Genomic DNA, 24,825 nt, shown 5'->3' with positions numbered 1-24,825 from the left:
AACAAAGGAGTGTAAGGGGAGTGTATTGTGACGTATTACCCAGAATATCTTTCACATATCTGAGAAGGCACGCTAGATTATATCTACGTAAATTGGGACATCCCATACCTCCTTTTTTGGGGGGCTGAAATAGAATCGTTAAGGATAAACGAGCTTTACGTCCATTCCAAATGAATTTCCGAAATAGAGCATTTACCCCCCTACAATCCCTCCCCGTCAGCCAGATCGGGGTCATTTGTAGGACGTAAAGCCATCTGGGGAGAATCATCATTTTGAGTAATTGTATTCTTCCAGAGATAGACAAGGGTAAACCTTGCCATTTCCTCAATAAAAACGATGTAGCCTCTAAAAGTGGTTCCACATTCAATCTATGGAAATCCCGCACATCGGACGGTATCTGAATACCAAGATATTTCATATGTGTAGTTACCCATTTAAGAGGAAAAGGGCCTCGCCACATAGGCTTCACTCTACCCCCAACATCCAGAGCTTCCGATTTATCCTTGTTAATACGGAGGCCAGCAAATTCCCCATACTGCTCCAGGATACCCAACAAAGGAGTTATGGACCGCTGTGGTTCCGTAAGGTATATTAATATATCGTCCGCAAAAGCAGCGATAGAGAATGTTTGATGGACTGTGCCATAACCCGGTATGGAGGGAGAACCCGCTATTTTCCTAAGTAAGGGATCAATAGCCAAAATGTACAAAAGGGGTGATAGGGGGCAGCCCTGTCGCACCCCTCGTTGTATAAGTACCTCTCCTGACTTACCACCGTTAGCCGTTATGTGCGATTTGGGCTGAGCATACAACATATGAAGATAGGTCAGAAAGTGTCCCTCGAATCCGTATCTCCGTAATACAGAGAATAAATATGGCCAAGACACTCGGTCGAATGCTTTTTCCGAGTCTAGACCAATCACTAAGGCTGGGGAACACTGCGAGAGGGAGGAGCTCATAGCTGAAAGCAATTTAAGAATGTGCTTACAGGCTGGTCTGTTTTTAACAAATCCCACCTGATATTCTGAGATTAATTGCGGGAGTATCACGTTAAGTCTGTTGGCTAAGAGCTTGGCAAGTAACTTTAAATCACAGTTCAGCAGTGAGATAGGGCGGTAAGACGCCGGAAGTAGCGGATCTTTACCGGATTTGGGAAGAACCGTTATATATGCCGTATTGAAAAATGAGGGGAATGCCCCCTTGTGGACTGCATCATTAAAAAAATCAGTCAAATGGTTGGCAACATGATGCTGTAGGAGCTTGTAAAAATCAAAAGAAAAGCCGTCAGGACCTGGCGCCTTCCCCAGTTTACTAGTTGAGATGGCAGCTAAAACCTCCAGGGGTATTATAGGTCGGTTAAGGAACGATATCTGAGATTTAGTTAGATTCGGTAACTTAAGATTCACAAAGAATGCTTCTTCTTCTTCTCTGCCTCCTTCTACGTCATCTGTGTATAATTGTTCATAGAACTTACGAAAAACCTCACAGATTTCAGCTCGGGAGGAGACCCTAGTGCCCCCCTCAGTACGCATGGCAGGAATAAAGGTCTTCCCTCTATGAGCTCTAACCAAATTGGCAAGATGTTTCCCCGCTTTGTTACCAAACTTAAAAAAGTTCCTTTCCGCTACTTGAAAGGCCCTTTGTGCCCTCTGATGTAGAACACAGTTCAGATCCCTCAAGACAGCGAAATACGCCCTCTGAGAAGTAGGAGACGGGTGGGAGGCAAACTCCTGTTTTAGCTTACCCAATTTACCTTCCAATTCCAGAATAGTTTTGTTAAGATTTTTCGTTCTAGCCGCTACAAAGGAAATAATTTCACCCCGTATAACGGCTTTAGCTGTTTCCCAAAACAGTTGCGGATTCGAGGTATGTTGGCTATTGTGATTGACAAACTCTTCCCATTTGTTTTGCAAAAAAGTTTGAAGTGCAAGTCAGAGCGAAGAAACCCAGGAAATCTCCACAGCCTTTCTCCACTGTCCCGAGCGTGAAAATGTATATCCACCCAAATTATTGCGTGGTCAGACACCCCCTGTAAGCCAATCACAGCATCAGAAACAAAATGTAGCCCTTCTTTCGGTATCAGGATATAATCTATACGTGATAGGGAGGCATGCACCCTAGAAATGTGGGTAAAATCTTTTTCTGTGGGATGTAACGTCCGCCATATGTCCAGTAAAGAGAACTCAGAACATAAGAATGGGACCCCCTTACCCTCCCTGTTAGGGAGCAAGGCACTCGAAGGCGTCTTGTCTATGCAAGGATCCGCTGGTAGGTTGAAATCCCCCGTCACAATTAAATAACCCTTGGCGTGTTCTACCAGCTGTTCCAATACAAAAATGAAAAAGGGGTGAGAGTAGGCATTAGGAGCGTAGAGAGTGCAGATAGTCACTTCTTGACCATTAAGATGGCCTGACACCAAGAGAAATCTACCTTCCTCATCTCGCACCGTGTTAGAGACAGTAAAAGAAGCAGCTTTATTTACTAAAATAGCTACTCCCCCTTTCTTCCCTTTAGCCTGAGTGTAATAGCAATCACCCACCCAATCCCTTTTGAGTTTACTGCTTTCTAGTGCAGAGAGATGGGTTTCCTGCAAACAAGCGACCGTCGGTTTATGGGATTTAAGTTGTTTGAGGATTTTATAGCGTTTAAACCGGTGATCCCAGACCATTGACATTCCAAGATATTATTCGGGTGTTATCAGCCATGAGAAAAATAAGGACCCATTGTAAGATAAGGTAAGAATCACAGTTCTATTTTTAATCTTCTACTGGCCAATGTCAGCTGAATTTTGATGTGCCAGGTATTTGACAGTTTATAGGTGGGGCTTGCCTTTTAATCTGTCGGGGATTGACCATGACTCTGTAGGCAAGTGTACCTGTTCTGTATTGTGGTATATGACATTTGCTGCTTTGGACACATGCAGATCCTCGAGAGTATGCCGGTGACAGAGAAAGTGGAAGAATTACTCCAAGTGATTGGTCCATTCTATGAGCTAGTGGAAGACAAAAAGCGAGACAAAGGATCTGATATAACATCAGGTTGGAATACTGAATTCCCTTTATTTTTCAGTACACATTATAAAGCTAATTATAGATCATGAAGATTAACTTATTGCCTTTAAATAACTTTTTTTGTTCTAATCATTTTTTTTTATTTTTTTTTTTAAATATCTGTATAAATAAATTTCCAATTTGTTTGTATTCCTTTCCCATGCCAGTACGACTGGAGAAAATCACACAATCTATAGAAGGTAGGAATGATTAAATCTATGTATATTCATTCCTATCCTTTGTTTAATGTGCTGGTATCCCATCTGCTCTTATTTTTAAGTTCTCTGTCATGGGCACAGAATGGGAAAGAGCTTTTTTAAAGAGGGTCTCTGTAAAAAGGATGTATGCAATAAAGCAGGCTCTGTCATGGAGTACTAGCTTCCATTTTTACATGGTCTTTCTGCCATCACGTTTCTATCAGCCTATCTTATCTGCCCATCCACAACTACTACTTAGCCCACTCCCCCAGAGATCCTATGTAATTGTACCATGCTTTCTTAAATTCAGATACTGTCCTTCTCTCTACCACCTCCACTGGAATGCTGTTCCATGCATGCACTGCCCTCAATCTAAAGAAATATATCTTAGATTACTCCTGAGTCTACCCCCTTTAACTCATTCCAGAGCTTCCTTTCCACTGAGAGGCTGTTCATGGATACCTGGAGGTATTTAAGTGATTTTCATATCTCCCCTATCTCACTTTTTCTCTAGGGTATACATGTTTAGATCTTTAAATCTGTCCCTGTGTGCTTCATAGTGAAAAACATTGTCCATTTTAGTAGCCACCCTCTGAACCATCTCCATCTTGTTTGTATATGGTTGAAGGTGCAGTCTCAAGAATTGTACCCAGTACTCCAAATGAGGATTCACCAAAGACTTATTTATACAGAGGCAATATCAATTCCTTTTTCCTGCTGGCTATTCCTCTCTCCCTATGCACCCAAGCATTTTTTGGCTTTTGCCATCACCTTATTCACTTGTTTGACCACTTTGAGATCATCAGAGAGAATCACTCCCAAATCCCACTCTTTTTTGTGTATAAAACAATTTCACCTCTATGCTGTACACTCTCCCTGGGGGTTTTACAGCTCAAATGCATGACTTCAGATTTTAGCATTAAATCTTAACTGCCAGACTCTAGATCATTCTTTAGTCCTCATTAGATCCCTTGTCATGTTTCCGCAACTATCTGGGTATCTACCCTGTTGCAGATTTTGGTATCATCAGCCAAAAGATAAATCTTTCCTTTTTTTTATTTTTATTTTTTTAAATTTTGCATTTATAGATATATTACAATATCCAGAAAACCATAGAAAATAGAGATTATACAATATATTCACATAAAGCAACATAATCAAAGATTTCTCATGTATTTAAATCTCTAATCGTTAAGGTAATGGGGGAGCCATGAATTAGTAATAAGGAAAAAGGAGCTCAGACATTTATGAAATAGCATTGGAAATATCCCACTCATAAGATACCAACCACCTCCTTTTTTTTTTTTTTTCCGCTTTACACCTCATACTCTCCCATCCAGAAAACCCCTTAATTGTTCTGGTTCTAAGATTACATATTTTTCATGATATTGTACTAGACATCTGCATGGATACCTTAGTATCATATTAGCCCCTCGATCTATTACTTCTGACCTCATAGAAATAAACGTTTTCCTACGCTCTTGTGTCGAACGAACTATATCTGGCTATATCCAGATCTGTTGTCCGTGATAGTGAGTCGTCCTATTTCTAAAGAAACATTTCAGAACTAAATTCCTGTCATATTCAAGCACAAAGGAAACTAACAACATTCCTCTTGTTAAAATTTCGGTTTGTATCAACATCTCCAATATCTCCGTGATGTTCATTGAATACTGTTCCTGTGTTTCTGTTCCCTGCAATGCTATAGTTTTCCTGGCTATTCCTCCTCAGGGAGGAATAGCCTAGTGGTTAGGGAGGAGGAATAGCCTAGTGGTTAAAAGTAGTGGACTATGAACCAGGAGACCAGGGTTCAAGTCCTGCTGTCGCTCCTTGTGACCTTGGGCAAGTCACTTTACCCTCCATTGCCTCAGGTACAAACTTAGATTGTAAGCCCACTGGGGATAGGGAAATACCTACAGTACCTGAATGTAAACCGGTGTGATATCTCGATTGAGATCAAATGTCGGTATATAAAAAAAAAAATATATAGATATATATAGATATATAAAGCCTTAGTTATCACTGGAATAATCTCCTTAGGCATTTTAAGGCATTCCGTCATGTATGTTTTAAACATATCCACTGGCAACACTTTTTTTCAATTCTGGAAAATTAACCACCTGGAGATTCAAATATCGAAGAGAATTCTCCATATTTTCAAATTTTTTTCTCTGATACTATCAGATTTTAATTAAATTTGCTTGTACTTTTTCCATCTATGTTGTTCTTTCTTGTACTTTCTTCAGCTTTTCTTGACATTGAGTTACAATCTTTTCTATGTTTAATCCTCATTTGTTTGTCTCTAGAAATGCCTGAGTTAGTGTTGATATTGCAGACTTAATAGACACCAAAGCCGACCATACAGAGTCCAAAGTCACAATCTGGGTTTTCTCAAAGAGAAAACCAGTACCTGAAATTAATTTTTGCAGTTCCTGAGGCTTGCTGGTCTCTGTTCATTGCCGGTACAGCCATGGGGGGCTTGGGTGTAGACGTGGTTCCTCCCAGTGGGATACTCATGTCTCCCTCACTTGCCTCCTCTCCATGCAGATCTGGGGACGCTGATTCTCTCTGCCTCAATCTCGGGGATCGCGTTAGCTCGTCCTGTTCAGCCCCAGTCTGACCTTGCGGCGGAGATGGCTTCTCTGGAGCTCCCGGGCTCAACAAGATCATCTCGGCCATAGAGAAGGAACCGAGCTCCTGGTTCCCTCTCTCAGCAGCCCTCGTTTCCAGAGTCTTAGGGGTGGAATCAAAGAAACTCTCTCAGTTTGTTTGCTGGATGCCTTCTTCTTTTCCAGGTAAAATGTTCTTTAATTTAGCTTTATGCTTTGTGTGTGGCATCTTGCAAACTTCCAAATTGAAAAGGAAATTTGAAGAAGAAATTGAGAAGTGCTAAGAGTTTCTCCGGCATGTCTTATGGGTCGGTCATTTTGGCTCCCAAGATAAATCTTTCCTGATAGCCTTTCAGCAATATTGCATATGAAAATATTGAAAAAAAATGGTTTAAGGATTGCCTGCAGCACACTACCTGTAGCACCCCTTAAGAGACAGAGACAAGATGGAAGCGGTACAGAGAAGGGCGACCAGAAAGGTGGAGGGTCTTCATCGAATGACATACGAGGAGAGATTGAAGAATCTAAATATGTACACCCTGGAAGAAAGGAGGGAGTAGGAGTGATATGATTCAGACTTTCAGATACTTGAAAGGTTTTAACGATCCAAAAACGACGACAAACCTTTTCTATCAGAAGAACCAGAGGTCACAAGCTGAGGCTCCAGGGAGGAAGACTAAGAACCAATGTCAGGAAGTATTTCTTCACGGAGAGAGTGGTGGATGCCTGGAATGCCCTTCCAGAGGAAGTGGTGAAGACCAGAACTGTGAAGGACTTCAAAGGGGCGTGGGATAAACACTGTGGATCCATCAAGTCCAGAGGACGTGAATGAAGAGGGGGTGGCTCGCATACACTATGCTGAACAAGCAGCAGCCCTCAAGATAGAAGGGCTCAGAATAGAAGAACAACAGTAAGCCGCAAAACACTGCACGGAGCGGCAGTAGCTACAGAGGCATTCAAGTGGGATGCCAGTGGTCGGTGTTCCACCTTCATGGAGTGGAAGGCTGGAGTGGCATTCACGGAGCAGGATGCTAATGGTATACCACCTTCACGGAGCAGAAGGATGGAGGGCTGCCGTCTCCAAATAAAAAAAAAAAACCAGAGGGGTGGGTAAGAGTATGTAAATTTACCGGTTAGGACATAGGCTATAGGTATTGCCAATTATTAGGCTTGTTCAATATTTGTTGATTGTTAATGTGACTCGCGAAAATGAGGGCTACTACCTGGAGATGGTGCCCTTGTTCGATGTGCATGCACATGGTTGGTGAGACTCCAGCGTTGCTCTGGGCTTCAGCAGCAAGAGGAAATGTGGAAGAAAAAAAGGTTTTGCATTCACACAATGAGATGTGGCTTGCTTGTTACGGCAGTTGCTTCCCCAAAACCAGATAAGCCGATGCTTTGCTTTCGCTGCATGTCCAGCGTGGCTCTCTGATACAACGGCAGGGGGAGTGTGGAGGGGAGGATCTGTATATGGACGGCGACCAATAGGGTCAGAGTTGCATAGTCTGGGTGGACAGAGGCATGGGTGTGGCTTGCTTGTTGCTGCGGTTACTACCCTCGCTCTCTGCATTGATGGTGGGGTGGAAGAGAAATAGAACTAAAGGGTACTAAAAACCAAGAGTAACAAGTATGTGAAAAAAAAATACATAGCTTGCTGGGCAGACTGGATGGGCCGTTTGGTCTTCTTCTGCCGTCATTTTCTATGTTTCTATGTTTTTCCTCTCCCAATCCTTTAATATATTACTGAAGTTGTGAGAGGCCTATGCTGATAAGACTATTTTGTTTCTTTCTGAGGCCTTTGATTTAGTCAGTGGTTAGGGGCTATACCAAATTTTCCTTTTACTCCTGTCTCTGAAATGTGTAAACTTGACCTCTGTAGAATTTGAGTAGAAATTTTAAGTTATGGGAATTATGCTCCTTTCAGGCAGCCTTAAAGCAAGGTGCCTCCTAATCCCATAAATATAGTATTAAATATTAATATAGGTTAAATGAGGAGAGGGTATGGTGGTATTTCCCCAAGCTGCATTTTTAAGAATATACTGGGCCCAAGAAACTGCTGTACTCTTTCCCTTTCCTGCTGAGCTCTGACTTATTAGAGGCCAATCCAACAGTTGGGTGTAGTATTTGTATTTTATTTTAAAATATTTATAGTCCACCAATTGGAAAAGAATAGTTCATGGCAGATTACAAAGCTCTTGTAGAATCAAAAATATTCAGAAGCATATCCCCATTTCGTCACAAAAAGAATACTAAATTTGAATATCTTTTTGATGGTACACAGTGGTATACTCCTAGCTTGGTGTACACTCAAGGAGCACTTCACAAGTTAGCTAGCTTTGAGTTCTATCTTTAACAAATTATTTAAAAAGTATCCAAAGTTCAGTAGTCAGAATAACTTTAGATTAGACAGATTAAATCAAATCTAAATTTTTTTCTAAGTGCAGTTGTTAGCAAATCTATATATATTCCTTTTCCCTTTGGACTGAAGGTAGAATGTGCAGAAGCTGGAAACAGTTTTGGTAAGAACATGCCATACTGGGTCAGACTAAGGGTCCAAGCCCAGCATCCTGTCTCCAGCAGTGATCAATCCAGGCCATAAGTACCTGGCAAGTTACCAAAAACTAAGTCTATTCCATGTTACTGTTGCTAGTAATAGCAGTGGCTATTTTCTAAGTCAATTTATTTAATAGCAGGTAATGGACTTCTCCTCCAAGAACTTATCCAATCCTTTTTTAAACGCAGCTACACTAACTGTACTAACCATATCTCCTGGCAACAAATTCCAGAGTTTAATTGTGCGTTGAGTGAAAAAAAAGTCTCCAATTAGTTTTAAATGTGCCACATGCTAACTTCATGGAGTGCCCCCTAGTCCTTCTATTATCCGAAGAGTAAATAACAGATTCACATTTACCCATTCTAGACCCCTCATGATTTTAAACACCTCTATCATATCCCCCCTCAGCTGTCTCTTCTCATAGCTGAACAGCCCTAACCTCTTTAGTCTTTCCTCATAGGGAAGCTGTCCATCCCATTTATCATTTGGTCGCCCTTCTCTGTACCTTCTCCATCGCAACTATATCTTTTTTGAGATGCGGCGACCAGAATTGTACACAGTATTCAAGGTGCGGTCTCACCATGGAGCGATCAGAGGCATTATGACATTTCCTGAGTGAGCAGTACGTTTCTCATATGAAACGCATTGATTTGGGCTTTGTCTTGCAGTGCATGTGTACTGTGTATTTGGCTTGAATTTATTTACTCTTACGCCTGAAGATGTAATTGACTTTTGTGGAGAAAAAAAATGTTAGTGGATGTGCTGGTATGCTTTTGTTCTTAAAACTCAAATTGCAACGCCATCTACACAGGACTATTTAAAAAAAAAAAAAAAAAAAAAAAAAGGATAAAATCACAGGTACTCCAAAATGATGCTGCTAGGAGGAGGAAGTGATGTCATTGGCCCAAATGGAAGCTTGACTTGGAACTCCTTCCTCCATCTGGCAGAATCCTCAGCACATCGCAGCCATCCACAACTTTTCATTTGAGAAATTACAGAGGTAAAACAAGTGAAAGATGGTAGTGAAAAAGAAAGCAATGGACTTCTACTGCTTTTCATTTGCCAAAGTGGGTGGGGAATCTAGCGAGGACTGTGGCGGGTTTGAGACAGGCCGTACTTAGCCAGAAGTAGACTCTAATGGCACAGATCCCATGGCAGAGAACGGTATACCCTCACGAGCAGATTTTAGAGAGTGGTTCTGTGAGATTTCACCAGGTTATAAACAATAAACTGAGATAATGGAATTGATGGCAGAAATATGTGAGGAGAAGGCAGATTTAGGATGGAGGAAAATTATATCCACTTAGATGCTCAAGCTGACACTATTGAATGGCTGCAGGGTCAGTGCAAAGAGCTGGAAGAGAAACACTTATTCATACAGAGAAAAACTGGAGGACCTTGAAAACCAATCTCACTGCTGCAACCTCAGTTTCAGGGGCGTGGCAGAGTCTCCTGAGTATAAGGGCAGCAAATAGTGGCTGGCACTTGCAAAATCATCCTGAATGCTAGTGGAGGTGCTGAGAGTGAGTCAGAGATGGATATCGTGCTAGAACACATACATCAAGCACTGAGCCCACGGATAAATAAGCCAAGTGACATAATAGCATGTTTTTACAGCTCTTCCTTCAGGGAATGGATCTAGGGTGCTGCGCGAAAGCAGATGACCTGGCAACAGGAAGGCTATGATTTCTCTGCATTTGCCGATTGTTTTTTTTTCTCCCAAAGCTACTTACTTCCAAAGTAAGAGGCAAGACCTAAAGGAAGTAACATCTCTCCTTCATAAGGAAAACCATCAAATATCACTGATTACATCCTTTTGGCCTCTCACTTACCTTAAACGATGCCACAGCCAGAGTGAAAACTGTGAGTGAGGTTAGTGCTTATGCAAGCAGGTTTTGCAATTAGCCGTAAACTACAGTTAGCTAAACCTGCCACTTTGTCTAGAGAGGATTATCCAACATGGCAGCACATGGGCAAAGGAGGAAGGCATCTGAGCAAGCACTCGGGAGGTTCTGCTTCATCTAAGGATACCACATTAAAAGAGAATGTGATACACAGGAATTCATCATATTTCCATTAGGGACTAATGTACATATTAAGCAGAGGGACTAGTTGTTTGTTTTGGATTATTGGGCTTATGGGGTTTACCTTGGGGTTACCATTTATGTGCAAAATTTGTGGACTTTTAAGAGCCGTTTGCTTTATTTGGTATTAGTAAACAACCAACTAGCTGCCTGTGTGGAGTTGAGACCAATTGGAGGAGAGGATCTGCATCACGGAGGTGGCAGATCACCATGGGAAGAAGAAACTAAAAGGATGAGGTGATTTGGAAAATGTTTTGTATCATTGTGGGAGGTAGAGCTGAAAGTAAAAAGGGTGTATATGTGGATATCCAGGGTGGGAGTTGCAGTGTTAGGAGATATGACTGTAAAGAAAACTTAAGAACGTAAGAAATTGCCACACTGGGTCAGACCAAGGGTCCATCAAGCCCAACATCCTGTTTCCAACAGTGGCCAATCCAGGCTACAAGTACCTGGCAAGTACCCAAAAACTAAGGCTACCCCATGCTACTGATGGTGGTAATAGCAGGAGGTATTTTCTAAGTTAGCTTGATTAATAGCAGTTAATGGACTTCTCCTCCAAGAACTTATCCAAACCTTTTTTAAACCTAGCTGCACTAACCACATCCCCTGGCAACAAATTCCAGAGTTTAATTGTGCGTTGAGTGTGAGAATGTTCTCTGATTAGTTTTAATTGTCCTACATGCTAACTTCATGGAGTGCCCCCTAGTCCTTCTATTATCTGAAAGAGTAAATTAACTGATTCACATCTACCCATTCTAGACCTCTCTCGTGATTTTAAAGACCTCTATCATATCCCCCCTCAGCAGTCTCTTCTCCAAGCTGAACAACCCTAAACCTTGTTTAGCCTTTTCCTCATAGGGGAGCAGTTCCATCCTCTCTATCATTTTGGTCGCCCTTCTCTGTACCTTCTCCATCGCAACTATATCTTTCTTGAGATGCGATGACTAGAATTGTACATAGTACCCAAGGTTGCGGTCTCACCATGGAGCGATACTGAGGCATTATGACATTCTCTGTTTTATTCACCATTCCCTTCCTAATAATTCCTAACATTGTTTGCTTTTTTGGACTGCCAGAGTACACTGAGCCGACAATTTCAAAGTGTTATCCACTATGACTCCTAGATCACTTAGTGAAGTATGGAGGGGATTAAGATGAGTTGAATGAACAAGATTGGGTTCATGTTAAAAATTTTTCTTAATCAGGTCCAAGTTTAGATTACCCTCTATGATCCAGAATCTGCCCACCACTGGCACCTTATATAATCCCGCACCTAAACGCCACACATCTAATCTCCACCAGAGACAGAGCTTTTTCCATTGCTGGCCCCCTCTCACTTGGAACTCTATTGCCCCCTGATCTATGACTAGAGCCCTGCACTCAGAAATTTAAAAAGAAATTAAGACATGGCTCTTCAAACAGGCCTTTCACTTAACTCCCCTCCATCGTTCATCCACCATTAAACAACTTCAAGCCTCCTGTACAAAGTTTCCTTTTAATTGTAATTTTATTTATATTGTTGCATTGTTTCACGTTCAGTGCCCTATCATTGTTCTCCCTTCTAACTCTTATCTAAGACACTAAGGCTTTAACTCTCCTCTTTATATTGATTGCAACTAGATTATATTGTTTGATGTAACTTCTTCTCTTCTCTTTCCCCCTCATTTTTTCTATCTGTTAAATGTAAACCGATGTGATGTACAAACGAACTTCGGTATATAAAAGCTCTAAATAAATAAACAAATGTGAATGTCTGAATTCCTATCGCAGATGGCAATTTTATAGAGAACTAGAGTCTTGAAAGGCCCCTGTTGTGCTGCTACAAGAGACATGTTTTAAAAGGTAGACATGAACACTGGATGGGATCCAAGGCATATCCCCACAGATATTTTGTTTCATGTTCTAAGAGTGGGAAATATACAGGGGTGGGAATATTGTTTGCCAAAGATCTTATTTTTGAGCTTATAATGTACTATATGTATCATTTTGGTAGATATCTTATAGTGCAAGTTGTAGTGGGAGGGGAAATATATACAGTGGTAAATATCTATGCACCAAATAAGGACCAAGGAGCTTTCTTTGATTCTTGGGGGCCATATTGATCTCTAAAGTAGAGGGCCTTTTGATCCTCTGCGGAGATTTCAACTTTACAAGAGCACCTACCTTAGATAATTCTTTTGGTTATGAGTCAGTCAAGCAAGTGCATTGAAATAAGCTCAAAGTGTTAATGGATAATTGGAATTTAATGGATGTATGGAGAGTGTGTCACTCTACATCTAAATATTATACTTTTTTCCTCTGGATTCCACAATTCATACACTGAATCTATTTTATTTTACTGGATAAAGGGTTAATCAGATAGCTGAGGCTGAACTGGAATCCATTACATGGTTTGATCATGCTTCTATATGGATTGTCATGCTTTTCTCAAATTGTGACATGAGACAGCAACATTTGAGGTTAAATGATTTATTAACAGATGATGATTTTAGCGCACAGCACATGAAGGACATGCAGGAGTATCTGAAGCTGAATGGAAATGGCAAGATGTCTCCTGTGGTGTAATCTGATATTTCTTAAAAGCAATGGTTAGAGGGAAACTGATCTCGAGCAACCTGCAAAAAAAAGAGAAAAATAAGAGGAAATTGCCTCGGAGAAAGATAGCTTGGCTGGAACAAATGCACAATTTTATCAAAAGTTGTGCTTCGATTAATAAGAGCTAGAGAAAAACTTAATATGGTAGAAAACAATACCATAGCATATCATTTGGAATGGCACATCAAACATTTTTAGGAGGGAAATAGGGCAGGCAAATGTTGGTATGTAAGCTGAAAAAGATCAACACAAAAATGTGGTCAAAATTAAAGGACAGGTGGGAGAGATGTTAACCTCAAACCAGGAATAACCCAATTTTGTGCAGATAGATCTATCAAAGTAGATGAGATAGAGAAGTATTTAGATATAAATCTATCAGGGCTACCCGGGGAGCATCAATTGCTGCTTGACAGGGAAATTACAATCTTAGAAGTTGCTCATGTCATTAAGAATCTCCTGTCCAGTTTTCATTTGAGCAGCGTTTGAGACGTATGGGTCCAGCAAGAAGCATCTTTCCTAACCATTTACCTGTAAATTACTCCTGAAGAAGCGATTGATATATCGCGAAACACTGGCCACTGTCGGGGGGATTCATTCTTCAAGTTGGTTTTCGGGGAACAGATGAAGTTGAGTTTGATTTATAATTTGCAAATTTTGAAGAATTTCTACAAAAAAACAACTCACCGCAAATGACGAGTGGTCCGGACGGCAAGTGATTTTCACTGCCGTTGTCTGGCTTGCTGATGCGGTATTAACATTTATTTAGAATAATTCTGTGTACATCACAGCATAGAGAATTAATATACTTTTGTCTTTTTGTTGCGTGGATTAAGAATATCAACCAGGAAAGAGCCCAAGATTGGATGGCTTTATGGCCACGTTTTACCAGCAATTCTCACACCCTGTTTAATTGACAAGAATGTTTAATTTCCTTAGACATGAAGGTTCTTTACTTCCGGGAGCCATATAGCTGGCATAACGATAGCCAAGCCGGATGAGGCCCAGCGGCCTGTGGGTCTTATAGACCGATTTCACTTTATTAATTTAGATTTAAACATTTGGCTAAAGTCTTAGCAAATCGCTTGAATGGGTTAATAGCTTCAATAATTAATTCGGATCAAGCAGGCTTTATCCCAGGTTGGATGGCTGTGGATAACATACAGAAAACTATAGATTTCATCTGGTGGGTGAAAAGAGAAAATTGTCTTGTTTTTTAACTGTCTACGCTGAGAAAGTGTTCAACATGATTCATTGGTCTTTCCTTTTTAAAACTTTGGAAAAGATTACTTTTGGGCAGTTCTTTATTCATTGGATTCACAAGTTGTATGATACCCCTAGAGCAGTGGTTCTCAACCTTTTTTCATCGGGACACACCTGGCAGATGGTTCTCTCATGCGTGACACACTGAACATGTGACCGTCATGGGGCTAAAGTAAATATACATTTTGCATCCACAAGAACCCCCAACAATGGGTGCAGAGTAGAACTAGGGCATTACCTGTACAACTCGCAAACTAAAAAATATTCGGTTCTGATGACATCTCAGTAAAAGCAAACAAACTCCCTTTACTGGCAGGCACAATACCCCTCCTTATGAAAAGACAGTAATTTACCACTAATAAAATTTGCAGATGAAATAAAATTATCACCTCGTTCATTGTTCAGTTTTCCAGATCATGTATAAACATAGTAAAAAAAAAAAAAAAAAAAAAAAAGCATCTCCTAGTACAGATCCCTAGGGCATTTCACTGTTTACCTTCCTCCATTGAGAAAAGTGACTCCTATCCCTTGCCTTTTAGTTTTCTCTGGAGTTTCTCATATGAGGGACTTAATGTATTTGGATTTTCAGAAGGCATGGCTTGCCATTATCCATATGTTTGTTAAACCTTTAAAAAAAAAAATGTAGCAAATGACTGTCATTAGAGACAAAACATACTTTTAAATAAAGATGGGAGAGGCAAGACTTAATCCATGTTGGCTGTGTCCCATTAAACCATGTCCTTTATATGTGTCCTGTGATTTATTTTTTCTTTAGAATAGTTTCTATATTTTTCCTGACAATGAAGTCAGGGTCACTGGTCTGTAGTTTCTGGATCACCCCAGAGCCTTTTTAAAGATTGCAAGGTGACCAATTTAACACCAATCTTCAGGTATAATAGACTATTTCAATGATAGGTTACAAAGACTAGTTTAACGTGCATTTCATTTTTGAGTTTTCAGAACTCGTGTGTATATCATCTGGTTCAAGTGATTTACCACTCTTTAATTTGTCAGCCTGCCCTGTTACATTTTCTAGGTTCACCATGATTTGTTTCAGTTCTTCCAAATCAACACCAATAAATACCATTTCGGCATAGGTACCTCTTGGGCATCCTTTTCGGTAAACACCAAAGAATTCATTTAGTCTTTCTGCTATGGCATTGTCTACCATAAATGCCCTTTTAACCCTTCTATGATCTAATTGTCCAACCAACCCCGCAGGCTTTGTTTCAGATGTACTTGAAAATTTTTAGTTTATTTTTGCCTCTACAGCCAGCTTCTTTTCAAATTCTTTTTGCCCACCTTATCAGTGTTTTTCATCTAACTAGGTAGTGCTTATCCTTTTTCCTGTTTTCTTCAGTGGACTCCTCTTTTCATTATTAATTTTCTTTTTAAAATAAGTTCTTTTGGTTAAAATAGCCTCTCTTACATCACCTGATTTCTAGTTTGAGATCTTTCAGGGCTCTAGGTCACCCCACCGAATCACATTTTTGTGGTTGTGTTCCTTGATCTGCCTTCTCCACATAAGTGAAATGGGCATACAAAAACTTCTTCTGTGTGCATATTTGATGTCTAATTATTATAATAAAAAGTGATACATTGGGTTTTGTGTTTTTTTTTTTGTTTGTTTTTTTTACTTGTTGACTTGCAATGCTAGAAGAGGTATTGAACTTTGAAATAGAGTTTAGAAATTTTATGATATATGAACAATTTCCTATTAAGACTAGCTCTTTTTAAAAGGTCCTGCATACCAAATGCTTTCACCCATTTTGTAGTTCTGATGAAAAGGTCTTATGGAGTACACCTCAGGGCGGTGATTACATTCACATTATCTTCCACCAGTTTTGATACATTCTAATGCATGCTTTGGAACACCAAGTTACAGCACATACAAACCCATGTACTTGTGTATCTAATCACTGAGTACCTGTAACGGCAATGCTTTTGGCCCTCCTGGTTTCATGGGGGTAGGTCTGGCTGAAATTAATAGGTGCCTGCCGAAAGAAGACTGAAGATAGTTATGTTGTATAATCTCTGGTCTGACAAGACCAAATTTGATTTTTATAGTATTCAGACAGGTTAATTCACACCAGTGGGTTATGCACCTCTACCAGCAGATGGAGACAGAGCAAAGCTGATGTCACAGTATATATACCACTGACTGACATCAACCTGCCTGTATTCTGTCTCCAGCAGATGGTGGACCTACATCTCCCACAGATTGCTTAAAAAAAAAAAAAATGTAATTCATCCCGCTCTCCTATGATGATGCCTTATGGTCCCTACCTCAGTTGAGTTTTCCTGATGTGATATTTGCAGATCCCTCCCTAAGAGTCCCTCTGTCCAGTAGCTGGTTTTCCAGCATGGACTTACCTGTAGAGAAAGATACAGCTGAGAGGCTAGTGGCTGCAGGAAGCTGAGCCCGGCGGTGAATGCCTTTACTCTCTCCTCCTGCAAGCGGTGACCAACTCTATACTTGAGCAGGACAGGCTGAGCTCAGGTAAAGAGTTTAAAAAAAAACCAAAAAAAACCCCCAGGGTTTCCATTCCCCTTCTGGTCTCCGAGCCTTTGCGTACCAATCGGATGTCCATTCCCACCTCCAAGGGAGTTTGGGTAGTCATGGCAGCTTGGTGGGTTGAGCAGCCTTTTGGCTGGGCCCCGCTCTCAGGCTTTGCTTAGACGCCTCATGATAGTCCACAGTGGCATTGACACACTTTTACACACAAGTCTGCCGCAAAAATGTCTATCAGTTTGCATTTGCACGCCTGGGCGTGTGCTCAGGTGAGCGCTTACCTGGATAGTGTATTATGCGCCTATATTTTGGACACTTATTGGACAGACCTTAATTTAGGGTGTCCTGTCCACGCTCGCTTGTGTGGCTTGCACCTGGGCACACAATTTTCAGACACTTTGAGAGCATGGTGCTAGTTAGTGTTTACTTTTGTGTTGCTTGCCATGTTCCAACATCTCAGCTGGGCACCCCCCACCCCCCCTAACTTGGAGGCTCAGGAAGAGTTATCTCTGGCTGCTTTTATTGAGCCCGCTGTTCCCAGCATGATGTGAGAATGGGACCAGAGGGGGACCTGTCAGAGGTTTCTCCTGGTTTTGGGGATCCCCTAACTGGTTTGTCAGCGACAGAAGGCTACTCAGTGGATGCAGGACAGATGCCTTTTTGTGGTTTTGGTATGGACTGCGATGGCATGCGCTTGCTTTTCTATGCACAAGTCTGTCGCGAAACAACTTGGTGGGTTGCGCAGCCTTTTGGCTAGGCCCTGCTAACAGGTTTTGCTTGGTCGCCAATGTGGTAGGCCTAGAGTTTAGGATCGCAAATTGCAGATCCCTGCACGCTTGCTACTGCACATAAGCATCTGAGTACATCTACACCTGCTGCGGGTCATGGAGGATGAAGGCAATCCTTACTCCCAGGAGGATGGAAAATACCTCCGGGGTTGGAGCTGTATAGAATAATGTTGCGTTTCTTCATAGAGATGAGTTGCTGGCTCGGATCGCCCAGGCATTGAAGATGCTGGGGTTGCCGGGAACTGATGCCATGTCTGAGCAAATGAATCCCACTTAAACTTCTTATGTAAAGCTTCATTGATGCTATTCAAGAATTGATTGATCTTGAATGGGGTGCCCTGGCAGCTAATTTTTAAAAGGGAATGAGCCTTAATAGCGCTGTACCCCCTGGATCTGGCAGAGAAGACAGAGAGAAAGCAGTTGTGCTTTCTGAAAGTGGATGTGCTGGTGTGTGCCATCACCAAGAGGACGACTATCCCTGAGGAAGGGGGAGCAACTTGGAGGTGCAGGATAGAATTGAGGTTAGCCATAAGCAGACCTGGAGGTGGTGGCAATGAATTATAGATGGCTTCTTGCCACTTCCTGGTGGATCACCTTTGCTTGCTCTCTCTCAGGAAGTTGATGAGCCTGGTTTGAATTTCAAGATAGTGTCCTACAACCTCACCACCCTGGATGTGCCTGATCTCTTCTAATCTTGGAATAAAATCAGGGTTGAGCATCAGCTATGGCTGATGAATTGATACCAAGGCAATTTCAAAGTCTAATCTTATGAAATGGCCTTTTAAAGGATCCCTCTGGTTTGGGAGTGAGTTTAAAAAAAAAAAAATTCCAATAAGTGGGGTGAGTCCCAGCTCCTCAGTTACCAGTAGTTTAAAAGCAGGCACCACGCTCATTGGCACGAGAGGTTATGCTAGGGGTTTTTCAAATGTTTTCGACTCTACAAGGAGCGGCTTCTCATAGGTTTTGACCTTCTGATAGGTCTCAGTCCTTCATCCCAGGTAGCCCAGATGGGGGTGCAGGCTTGAGTGGTAATGCCTTCCCCCCCCCCCCCCCCCCCCGTGTCTCCTTTTTATCAGAGGTGGATTGAGATCACGTCAGACCAGTGGGTTCTGAGTTTCTTAGTATTCCTTTGGATGTTTTTGTGGTGTTTCCCTGCAGCTCTCTGCAGAAGAGACAGTGGAGTGTACTTTGTCAAGACTCCTCAGCCTGCAGGCTGTGATCCCAGTTCCCATGTCACAAGAAAATACAGGCCGATATTCCAATTATTTCATTGTACCCGAGAAGGAGGGTTCCTTTCGCCCCATCCTGGATCTCAAGGGAGTCTAATGGCTTTTGCAAGTGACACTTTCCTGCATGGAAACCTTATGCTCACTGATAATGGTGGTACTGTCGTGGGAGTTTAAGTCTTTGGATTGTCCGAGGCGTATCTGCATATTCCCATCCAGCTGGAACATCAACTGTTTTCTGTATTTTGCTGTTTTGGGGGGACATCAGTCTTTGAGTGCTACCCTTCGGTTTGACCACCGTGCCCAGAATCTTCTCTAAGGTGTAATGGTGGTAGCAGCAGTGTTGAGAGAGGATGGCATTCTTATTCACCTGTACTTAGAAGATTGGCTAATTCGGGCCATGAGCATGAAAGAGAGTTTTCAGGCTTCAAGCAAGGTGATCTCCTTGCTAAGGGAACTAGGTTGGGTGGTGAACTTTGCCAAGAGCAATCTGCAACCATCCCAGACACTGGAGTATCTTGGTGTTTGTTTTCGACATGAAGCAAGACAAGCTGTTCCTGCTGGGGGTCCTCATTCAAGAATTGAATGAGGACCCCCATCAGGGTGTGGCGCAGGTGTGATTGACAGAAACAATACGCCCGGCAGTGTGTTCTTATCTACAGGTGTGTGGGTTGATGGAAGCCATCCTAGAGTTGGTTCCATGGGCAAGGGCGCATATGCATCCTCTTCAGCGCACACTGTTTGCATGTTTAAGTCCACACAGTCTCTGGTCTACTCGATACGACTTCAGTATCCAGTGGAGATCAGTATCCAACTGCAGTGGTGGTTGCAAGCGGATCGTCTAACGAACGGTGTTTATAAGGGAACTGGCTACTACTTACAATGAATGCAAGCCTCTAGGGTAGGAGGGGCTTCCCATCGGGAACTGACAGCGCAGGAATGCTGGAGTACAGAGGAGTAGCTCTGGAGCATCAATCGGCTGGAAGCTTATGCTTGTTTGGTTGGCATGCATGTGGTTTGTCAATCGCTTGCAGGGTCGAGCAGTCCGAATGATGTTGGACAATACAGTGTTGGCTTATCTCAGTCGCTAGGGAGGAGCCAAGAGCCAGCAAGTGTTGCAGGAAAATACTTCTGCCCATTCCATAAGTTGGGCTATCTTCAGGAGATAGCCTCACACATTGCAGGAAAAGACAATGTAAGAGCTGACTTTCTGGGCAGACAGAGTTTGGATCCAGGAGAAATGGAATTGTACAATGAAGCATTCTAGCGCATAGTGGCTGCTAGGACCTCCCATTCCTAGGCTTGCTAGTGATGACATACAATGCGAAGGTTCCTTGCTTCTTCAGTTGCAGAAGAGATCTGAAGTTTTCGGGCATTGATGCCCTCATGCAGAACTGGCCTTGAAGGCAAGCTTCTACATGCCTTTTCCCCATAGCTCATGGTGGGCAGAATGATTCGGAGGTTCGAGCGACACAGGAGGTTGATACTTCTGGTGACGTTAGATTTGGCCCGGGAGTCTATGGTATGCAGATCTGCAAAAGTTTGTGGTGGAATATCCTCTCCGATTACCAGTCCACGAGGATCTGCTACAACAGGTGCCTATTGTTCTTGAAGATCTGACTTGATTTTTGTCCTAGTGTGGCCATTGAGAGGGGCTCAGTTGCTGAAGCTTGTAGTCTACTGCTGTAATTTCTGCCTTGCTTCGAGCGTGAAAGTTATTCTCTTCCTTAACCTATGTTTGCGTTTGGTGAGAGAGGCTTTCTGTGAGGAACGAGGGGGTTCATCCTCATTGGTTAGAAAACTATTCAGTTTGGATTTTGCAGGATGGGTTGTTTTAAGGACTTTGCCCTTAATTCCTTGAAGGTACAAGCTCTTGCATGTTTCCAAGGTCACGTGAATGGTGAACCCTTGTTAGCCCATCCGGTTATGGCCCGGTTCTTGAAAGGGGTGAAGCATTTTTGTCCCCCCTTGCAGTTGCTGGTGCCCTTGTGGAATCTTAATCTAGTTCTAGATTTCTGACTAGTTTTACTTTTCGACCACTGCATAACCTCTTCTTGAGGTTACTCACCAGAGGACTGTTCTGCGTGTAGAGTTTCTGAGCTGCGGGCTTTGTCTTGTTGGGAACAGTTTCTGCAAGCGTCTCTGGGGGCAGTTCAGCCGCGAACTGTTCCGTCTTTTTTGCCAAAGGTGGTCTCTGGTTTTCACTTGAATCTATCATTTCTCTGCTGAATCTGGACAGGGAGAGAGATGTAAATGAATATCGCCTGCTATGGACCTTGGGTGTCAAACAGCATATCATGAGGTATTGGATGTTTCTAAACCTCTCAGGAAGATGGACTGGCTGTTTATACTCCATGATGGGAGTAAACAGGGTGAGCCGGCAGTCATGGGCTGCGATAGCCCAATGGATTAAGGAGGCTATCATGGCCACGTATGTGGATGCTGAGCAGCCGTTGCCTAGTCAGGTTAGGGTTCATTCCGTTAGTGTTCAGGCAGTGTCATGGGTGGAGATTAGATCGATGTCTCCCGTCGATTTGCCGAGCTGCGACATGGTCTTTCTTACACAACTTATAGGCATTATCACCTGGATGTGCAAGCCCGTGAGGACGCAGCCTTCGCGTATGTGGTGCTGATTGATTGGACTGTGGGTAGCCTCCTACCCTGTTCAGGAGTAGCTTTGGTTCATCCCACTGGAATGTATTAACCTGTCTGAATGCTAAGAGAGGACAAATTACTATTTACCTGACTATTTCCTTTTTTTTTTTTTTTTTTTTTTAGTGAAGTCAGGTTAATCCACCTTCCCGCCCTTGGCTGCTGGACGGTGGTGCTATTGCCCTTTTGAGTAGCTGTATTTCTGGGGATTACTGGTAAGTGTCAGATCCAGTCCCTAGATTAGTAATATTACACTCCTTGTCTGACCTCTAGTGTTTTTCTGTTAACTGACTGTTTTGAATAGTTGTCTCTAATAGTTATGATCATGTATTGGTTAGTTGTCCACACTTGGCTTTTGCAGAGAATGCTGAAGGGCTGATGTCAGTGCAGGGGTATTTAATACTCTGATATGAGCTTTACTCCATCGCCATCTGCTGGTAGATTTGCATAACCCACTGGTATGGATTAACCTGACTTCACTAAAGAAAATGTAATTATCAGGTAAGCAGTAATTTCTCCTTACATATTGCCCTGAAACACTGAGAATCTCCTCAGAATTTGCCAGGTAGACAAAGGGAAATTCTGAGTACTGATATTGCATGAAATAGAAATGAAAACATTAAGGGAATATAGAGTAGGTATGAAGAAATGTGGACCTGTCTGATATTTTATAGTTACCTGTGTCAAGGCATGATTTGTTGGTACTAGATGAGGCAAAAATCTGGCATTGTTTGTCATAAGAAGTTAGCACAAACTTTTCACATCCTGGTTAAGGTAATAAGTGCAGTACAGGAGCCAGGGATAAGCCTTTCATAGGACCTCATTTGCAATGTTCTACCTGTCTAGGTCTTAATTTCTGTAACCTTAAATTCTATCTATATGCCGACGATGTCCAGATCATCATCCCCATCCAAAGTTCCATCTCTGATGCCCTAAAGCACTGGGAGAAATGCCTTGATGCCATCAACTCTCTCCTTGCCAACCTCCATCTAGCACTCAATGCCACCAAGACTGCGATCCTACTTATCTCCCCTCACGCCACCCTCCCCCCACCTTTCGCCACCGATCCCAACATTAACATCACCACCGTCCAACCATTCGTCAGGGATCTTGGAGTTCTCCTTTGCCAACAACTCAACATGAAGAAATACATCAACTCCATACTCAAAGAAGGCTTTTTCAAACTAAACGTCCTAAAAAAACTGAAACCCCTGCTTTACCCCAAGACCTTCGTACAGTGATCCAGGCCACCATTGCTACCAAACTGGACTACTGCAATGCTTTCCTCCTAGGCCTCCCTACGCCACAATTAAACCCCTACAAATGTTGCAAAATGCAACAGCAAGCATCATCTCAATCACATGCAAATACGAACATATCACCCCGATTCTCATAAACCTTCATTGGCTCCCCATCCCCTCTCGCATCCACTATAAAGCCCTTACCATTGTACACAAATCCATTCATTCGTACAACTCCAACTGGCTAGATATTCCCTTCACCCCCCACCACTCCTCCCGCCCGTCTAGAACCACCAATAGTGGCACACTACGTGCACCCTCTCTAAAGGTAGCCCGCCTTTCCTTCGCCCTTGACCGTGCCCTCTCTATTGCTGGCCCTTCACTCTGGAACTCCATGCCCCTCACCCTGCGCCTCGAACCCTGTCTTATCAAGTTTAAAAAGAAATTGAAAACTTGGCTATTCAAACGAGCCTACCCAGAATAGACCATGTTACCAAATGCCCCTAGATACGCACCTAAATCATGAACCCCTTATTTCAGTCTGCTAAACCCCATTATTATCATCTTAGGTTACTGTTATATCCAAGGTTACTAGTGCTGTTAATGCTTGTTTCAATGTTTATCGGCGTTGTTCACTATCCTTCTATGCTTCGCTATTGTTCCCCCCTGCCAAGTTTCCTCGCCTTGTTAATATGTAATTTCTTATCTGCTGTTATTATGTGAACCGGTGTGATGTCCCCACTAACGCCGGTATATAAAAGTTTTTAAATAAATAAATAGAATAATCCACTTTAAGACAAAACCTGACAAAGTGGAATATCAAATGTACATAAACAAATTAAATAAGTAAATATTGGATGCATAAGTCACCAGTCCAGCACCAGCATTGATGGGTTCCAGAGGAAGCCGCCACCCTCTCCCCTTGCAGACAACTGTAACGTTCCTTAGTAAAATAACATTTTTAAGATTTTGGTATTTATCTTTAGATCTTGGCAGCATCCTGACTTCCACACCAAATTTCAAGGCTTGAATAAAGCAGAAAGCAGTGACAGTGGAGCAGAGTCAGAAGAAGGAGAGGAAGAAGCAGATAAGGAGGAGGAGGAAGCTGAGCTAAGTGAACAAGGTACATTCAGTAGGCTTTCATGCAATTTCATATGCAACTTCTGGATAGCCAAATGCTATGCCACTGATTAAAATAGAAAATGTTAAAACTATTTACTGTATATATCCTGGAGGAAAAGGAGAAGGTGTGTCACAGTGGAAACTGACAACCTGAAAGATGTCTGGGTAGATTGTCTACCATCATTTACTATGTTATAAGTAATGTAGAAATGTTAAGAATGGGTCATGCTTTGAAACTGATGTGGGGGTAGACTCTGGGCACCATAACAAAGCAATACGAATGGAGGTGGGGTGGGGAAATGGTGACTGAATTCAGTAAAGCTTGAGAGACCTAGTAATAGAGAAGCCAGGGTGAAGGCAGTGATAAAATAAGGCTGGTATTATTCCAGTAGGAGTGAAGAGTAGGGTAGATGAGATAGGCCAGGTAGTAGTCTTCTATCATGCTCATTTATATTCAGTGGAAGTGTGGGGTTTTTTTTTTTTTTTTTTTTAATAGTGCTTACTTGTATAACTGTGTAAAAAACCATGAACATAAAAGTACTATATTCCACTCTTATTGTGAACTTAAAACAGTTCTGTACTGTAAAGTAGGAAGATTCAGTGAGTCAAATAGAAAAAGGGAAACTTTGAAAATCTGGTCTAGCCTACTTGAAATGAGCAGAACATTCAAAACTCAAAATCAGGTGATTAAAGAGAAGGTTTAGCAATCAATGAAACTAATCCAGGAGAGTGGCCATCTTAGTTTCCAAAAACCTCCAATGCCTATGATGCATTGTGGATGACACCAGTTGGACAGAGCTGCAAGATCCATATATGAATGTCTACCACAGAAAGAGCGAGTATTGGGAGACATTTGTTTTGATACAGTACTTAGTACTGGAAAGGTGCAATCCAGGAAAAAGAATGACTTTTTTTTTTGCTTTGAAAGCAAAATGC

At 42.1% G+C, this 24,825-nt stretch overlaps 1 protein-coding gene across 1 annotated transcript in view; it reads left to right on the top strand.

The window, feature by feature from the left end:
- LOC115083231 (acyl-CoA-binding domain-containing protein 5-like) overlaps positions 1-23,797 on the top strand; it is a 62,735-nt gene extending 38,938 nt beyond the window's left edge. The window contains exons 4-6 of the mRNA XM_029587040.1: positions 2,923-3,037; positions 3,217-3,249; positions 23,754-23,797. Coding sequence (XP_029442900.1) covers positions 2,923-3,037; positions 3,217-3,249; positions 23,754-23,797 — 192 coding nt within the window. The remainder of the gene's footprint in view (positions 1-2,922; positions 3,038-3,216; positions 3,250-23,753) is intronic.
- The last annotated feature ends 1,028 nt before the right edge of the window (positions 23,798-24,825 follow it).

Source organism: Rhinatrema bivittatum, chromosome 2, assembly GCF_901001135.1.
Source record: "Rhinatrema bivittatum chromosome 2, aRhiBiv1.1, whole genome shotgun sequence".
NCBI classification, from domain to species: domain Eukaryota; kingdom Metazoa; phylum Chordata; class Amphibia; order Gymnophiona; family Rhinatrematidae; genus Rhinatrema; species Rhinatrema bivittatum.
The sequence above is the reverse complement of the archived record's forward strand: the minus strand, read 5'-3'. Positions and strand labels throughout refer to the sequence as shown.